The 6000-nt window shown below is 55.2% G+C and overlaps 1 protein-coding gene across 1 annotated transcript in view; it reads right to left on the reverse strand.

The window, feature by feature from the left end:
- Positions 1-4274: 4274 nt before the first annotated feature.
- STT3A (STT3 oligosaccharyltransferase complex catalytic subunit A) overlaps positions 4275-6000 on the reverse strand; it is a gene marked incomplete at its 3' end in the record, with an annotated part of 10791 nt that continues 9065 nt past the window's right edge. Inside the window, exon 18 of the mRNA XM_084274933.1 lies at positions 4275-4355. Within this exon, the coding sequence (XP_084131059.1) occupies positions 4275-4355 (81 nt within the window). The remainder of the gene's footprint in view (positions 4356-6000) is intronic.

A 6000-nucleotide genomic window follows, 5' to 3' on the forward strand; every position in this document is an offset into this window, starting at 1 on the left:
TAAGGCAAAGAATAAAGAGCGCTGGGTACGGCCAACGTGTCCATCTGTCCCCCCACCCCAAACCTCCAGCACTTGGGGAAGGATGAAAAATAACCAGAGTCAGGGAGGTGTTTTGCCCCCCAACCCAGTGCTCCAAGCAGTTTTCCGTGGGTGTATGAGAGCGTGGCAAGGCGGGAGCAGCCCGCCGGCCCTCCCGCACTTCACCTTGCACGCACAGGGCACGGCTGTTTACAAGCTTAAGGGTGTAAATCGCATTAATCCAAGTGACAAAGCCACCCCCCTCGTCCTGGGGTGAATTACTAATCCCTCGCTTCTCCAGCCGCTCTCATCTTGCTTCCTACCCCTCAGAGGAGGGTAAAAAACCCAACCCTAACACCCCCAAAACCAGCCTCAAACCCCCCATAATTATAAAAACACCTTTTAAGGTGAAGCAGGCAGCTAAACCCAGCAGGTCCCGTCTTGGGATCTCATATCTGAGTCCAGCTTTAAGTCACTGAAGAGTTTGGGGTGACAAGTCATGGCTTTGTAAAGCTGCCTCGCAAAGCCCACGGGGTTTTTTTGGGGTGCAGACAGCACCCAGTCAGTGCCTTCCCTCTTGTTTTGGAGAAGGGGTTATAGGGAAGAACGGATTCCTTTTTAAGAGCAGCGCTCCATCTTTGAGCCCCCCCCCCGCCACAAGATGGGCCCCCGTAGCTGCTTTAGGGGGGTGGAAAAGAAAATAACCCCCCAAAATAATTTCAAAATTAAAAGCAGAGGGTTGGGTTTCGAGGTATTTGAACCCACGAGCGGCACGGTGGGGACAAAAGCACGCCGGCCGCGATCAGCCAGCGCGATAATCGAGTTTAATTAAGAGTAGAGCCTTAGGAGCTCACACTGCCTGAGTGGAGAATTTTTGGGGGAATACAGCAAGCACAGAGGAACAGGCCATCCCCCCCCCCCCCTCTCAGCAACCCAAGTTACGAGCTGGGCTGCACATCCCATAAATCGCAACTGTCAAAACACCGGAGCCGCCGGAGACGAGGGGAAAAGCAAAGCGGCTCGGAGCAGCTCTTGAGCTCTTAAGAGCCGGTGCAAGAGGGTTACCTGCTTCAGGCAGGGAAAACACTGACCTGGGGATGCCAAACCCCCCCCCCCCAAGAACACAAGTTGACCCCGAGGGCTGCGGAGTGACACGGCGGGTCGCCGGGGCGAGTAAATTGTATTTCTGGTGTACGCGTGAAAAGATACAACGGGCTGAGTAAACAGCCCTTCAGAGCTGACAGCTTTACAACCCCGGGCTCGGTGTGGCTACTCCTTCCTCCTCAGAGAGCTCCTAAAGCGCAGGACGCAGCAAATCATTCAGGGAAAGCGATAATTAATAATAATTATTATCTAAATTTAAGAAAAACACCCAACCAACCCCAAAACCCACAAGAAAAAGCTACACAAAAGCCATCCCATCGGCTCAGCCACCGGCCTCTTTAGAAAGTTATGTGGCTGGGCAAAATAAGACATCACCCAGCAGTTGAAAGTGGTGCATTAGGGCTGAAAAACATCCCTCTCTGGGTTGAAAAATTAAGAAAAGGAAGAAAAAAAAACCCAAATCCCAACCCAAACACACAACAGCCGACTGGAAAGTTCCTTCATTAAAAGCCAGCATATATATATATATACACACACATATATATTCATATATATATATGTATTTCTTTTTCTTCCAAGCAAAAGGCATTGCAAATCCAAGAACTAGAGAGCTTGAAGGATGGAGACACCTCAATGGAGTAACCATCATCATCATCATCATCATCACCCCACCAGAGTTAAGGCGTCACGGTGCTTCACACCGGAGCATCGCACAGCCCTCCTGGTTTGTACCGAACACACTCCTCACCCAGACTGCCTCATCCTTACCAAAAACGAACCCCAGGATCATCAACAGCCTCAATATTAAGGCTGAAGAAACCAGGTGCCACCCCAAAAGCCCACTCCACCCCCCCTCCTCCCTCAATAGCCCACCCCGCCGGGGCAAGACACGCGTTTTCATGGCCAAATAGAACTTTCCCTTGTGGAATGAGGCTGTAAACCAGCGCCAGGCTGGAGGGAGAGCGCTGGAATTGGGCTCGGAGGGGGTTGTGCGCTGGGTGCTTTGGGGTGGTGGTGGGGGGGGCTGTCCCCACACCCCACACAGCCCCCCCAGCTCACCAAAGCGCTGCCTGCACAGCCTCAGGTTTTGAAGTCTTTCCCTCCCGCTCGCAGACGGAGGGCGCACACGCAGGGAAAGGGGGATGATTAATAATAAATATATATATTTAAAAGAAATGGAGTCAGATGGTTTGAATAAACCCCGCGCCTCAGCCCCGGCTCCAAGCGCCGCGTCCCCTCACCTCCCACCCCCCCCATCACACACCCCCCCCATCACCCCACCGCCTCACGGAAAGCGCCTTCGGTTTACCGGGGGAGGGCAAACGGGGCGCAGACACCCCACACATCCCCCCACACCCCCTTCCCGGGTACCGGCTACGGGCTGGCCGCGGGGCCGCGTCCCCACCGCCCGGGAGCCGCCGGCCGGACCGCCGCCACCTGCGGCCGCGCCTCCCCCCCCCCCCATTCCATTCCATTCCATTCCATTCCATTCCATTCCACTCCATTCCCTTCCCGCCCCGTCTCCTCAGCGGCCGCCCGCCCCCTCACAGCGGCGGGAAGCGGGAGCGTTACCTCCGGGCAGCCGCCGCGCCCCCTCCCTGATCCTGGTCCCGGTGCCGGTCCCGCTCGGCGGCGGCTCCCCAGGACATCCCAGGCTGGGGCGGGCGACCCGGCGGACGGGAGCCTCCATCCAACGCCGCCCGGCCGCGCCGCCTTCTGCCGCTCGCTCGCTCTCTTCTCTCTCTCTCTCTGTGTCTCCCCCCGACCCGACCCAACCCCTCCCCGCCCCGCTCCGCTTCCCACCGGCGCCCCGTGTCGGAGCGGGAGGAGGAGGAGGAGGCGACAGCGGCAGCCGCTCTCCGCCTCTCCCTTCGCCGCCCCGCCCCGCGGAGCGTACCAAGGGCGGCCGCAGGGGAGAGCGGGAGGGAGGGAGGGAGCGGGTAGGGGGCTGGGGTCCGAAGGGGAACTGCGAGGCGTTACGGTACCCCCGGGGCGAGGAGGGGATAGGCGGGGGGGGGGTACCGGCTGCGAGGCCTTGAGACCCTGCGCCCTTGCAGCCGGGCGCCCGTGCAACTGTGTGTCCGTGTGTCCATGTGTCCGTGTGTCCGTGTGTCCGTGCACCCCTGTGTCCGTGTGTCCTTGCACCGGTGTGTCCGTGCCCCGCCCTGTCTCCGTGCAACGGTGTGTCTGTGCAACCATGTGTCCTTGTACCCATGTCCTTGCAGCCGGCAGCCGAGCACCCCTGCATCTCTGCACCCTAATACAGCCAAGCAGCCGTGCGCCTTCACGACCATGTGTCCCTCCAAATGTGTGCCCTTTGCAGCCCTGCACCCTTGTAACTGGGCACCCTTCCAACCCTGCACCCTTGCAGCCGAGCATGCGTGCAACCGGGTGCCCTCACAACCATGTGTCCTTGCACCCCTGTGCCCTCACCAACGTGTGCCCTTGCACCCTTACAGCTGAGCACCCTTGCAGCTCAGCACCTGTGCGACCATTTGCCCTTGTTCCCTTGCACCCACGTCCCCTTGCAACCCTGCACCCTTACAGCCAAGCACCCAGTGCAGCCCTGCCAGGCACCCACACAACCGTGTGTCCGTACAACTGTGTGTCTGTGCACCTGTGTGTCCTTGCAGCTGTGTGCCCGTGCAACCACGTTCCTGTGTGTCCTCACACCCCCGCACCCTTGTAGCCCCACACCCCTGCAACCACACACCCTTCTGACCCTACACCCTCGCACCCTTGCCACCGTGCCCGGGCTGCTTGCTCTCGCCTGCGCACGCTCCGAGGACCACGTGCCGTGGTGCAAGGCTCCCCTCGCACACCCGTGCAAAGGTCACTGCCGTGCCCGTGCCGCTCGTTTGCACACCCACAGTTACCCCTTGCAAAGCGTTTGCCCTCACACCGAGGGGTTCCCGGCCTCTTGTGACCAGACAGACAAGAGCAAGGGGAGCTCTGGCTCTGAGACAGCTCATGGGAGCAGGAAAGCAGCTCCAGCTACTCCTGCCAGGCTGGAAACGCTCTGTTTGTGACCTTGTGCTAGATAAGGCCAGCGAGAAACCCCTGCACGGGCAGGATGGGGCTGCAAACCAGCAAAAAAAGTGGGTTTATCGAGGCTTGGATGGCGTCCAGCTGCAAACCGCAGCCAGATCACGTTAAGCGTCGGGGAAGCTCCCGTCATTTGCAGCATAATTTAATATTAACAGCTTGTTAAATCGCCCAGCATTAGGCCTAATCTGCGGGATTAAAAACCTCCAACGGACCCGTTACGGCCTAGTCCTGCGCCCAAAGCCTCACTGCTTCTCCCAGCCCTTCCCAAAAGGCCCGAAATACACCCAAAACACCTAATTGGGGTTTTTTTTTTTAGGTGGGGGGAAGGGGAATTTGTTCAATTTTAGTTGCATCTCTCTGTGGTGGTGACACTGGAGGGGGTTGTGTGTGTTTGGGAGAGGATTTATCCCCAGGAAGGTTTCGTGGGGCAAGGCCTCAGCAGCACGTGGAGCAGGCCGGAAAGAAACACAGCTCTTCTATTTAAAATATAAAAGAGAAATAAATTGGGGGGGGGGAGTTTGGGGGTGTGTGTGTGGTGTGGTTGTGGGTTGTTTTTTTTTTTAATGTAAAAAAAAATTGGAACCAAGTTTCTTGGGTTTTGGGCAAACCAGGGCTGTGTCACCCTGTGTTTACCAGTCCTAATTTTATCCCTCGGGAAGTTTTCCTGTGGGACGTCATTATTTCCACAACTGTAAAGGGGGTAAAAAAAGAAAAAAACAACCAAAAAAACCCCAGAAAATGATACACACACACAGACACACAGATACACAAATTATGGCGGATTAAAAACCCCCATAATTCAAAGAAAATGCCCCAAACTGAAACAAACTGGGGGTTCGGTTCAGCTGGTGACTTCAATCCTTTTGTCTCTGGTGGAAAAGCTGAAGACTTGAGGGTGCAGCATTGAGGTGGCCAAGCCAGGAGCAGAGGAGAGAGGGTTTTTTGGGGATAAAACCACTTAGAATTGGGATTATAACGATGGCACTTGTCAGAGCAGAGACCCGTTCCCTCCCCATATAATTTTTAGGGTGTTTATTCCCCCTCCTCCTCTTTGGGCTCTATTTGCATGAAAATACCCTCTCTGGCTAAGGAATGGCTGCTTAATTAGAGAACAGCAATCACTTTAATTAGCATGTCTTCATGCTCCCTGCTATTTTGCATAGATTCAAATGAGATGCTCATTAAGGAGCCGGCACCCGGACAAGTTATGCCCTTTATAACCGCGTGCTAACCCAATTAACCTTGATGAAGCAAAACCGTGCCAGGGTTTCAGTCGGCACCGGTGCTTCGTGCTGGGAGGGAATCTTGGCTTCTCCAAGCCAGAATGTGAGGAACCACTTGGCATGATGCAGAGTGATGCAGCGTGTTCATCATCAGCATGCTTCTACCATCACCTGGCTTTTGGCTTTGTGTGAGGTTTCCTTGAGAGGTTTTCTTCCTCACAAGCTTTTCCTCCTCAAGAAGTTTTCCTCCTTGAGAGGTTTTCCTCCTCACAAGATTTTCTTCCTCAAGAGGTTTTCCTCCTTGAGAGGTTTTCCTCCTCGAGAGGTTTTCCTCCTTGACAAGTTTTCCTCCTTGACAGGTTTTCCTCCTTGACAGGTTTTCCTCCTTGACAGGTTTTCCTCCTCACAAGATTTTCTTCCTCAAGAGGTTTTCCTCCTCACAAGGTTTTCTTCCTCAAGAGGTTTTCCTCCTCACAAGGTTTTCTTCCTCAAGAGGTTTTCCTCCTCACAAGGTTTTCTTCCTCAAGAGGTTTTCCTCCTCGAGAGGCTTTCCTCCTCGAGAGGCTTTTCTCTCACAAGGTTTTCTTCCTCAAGAGGTTTTCCTCCT

Source organism: Gallinula chloropus (genome assembly GCF_964237585.1).
Source record: "Gallinula chloropus genome assembly, chromosome: 24".
In the NCBI taxonomy this organism is placed as follows: Eukaryota; Metazoa; Chordata; class Aves; order Gruiformes; family Rallidae; genus Gallinula; species Gallinula chloropus.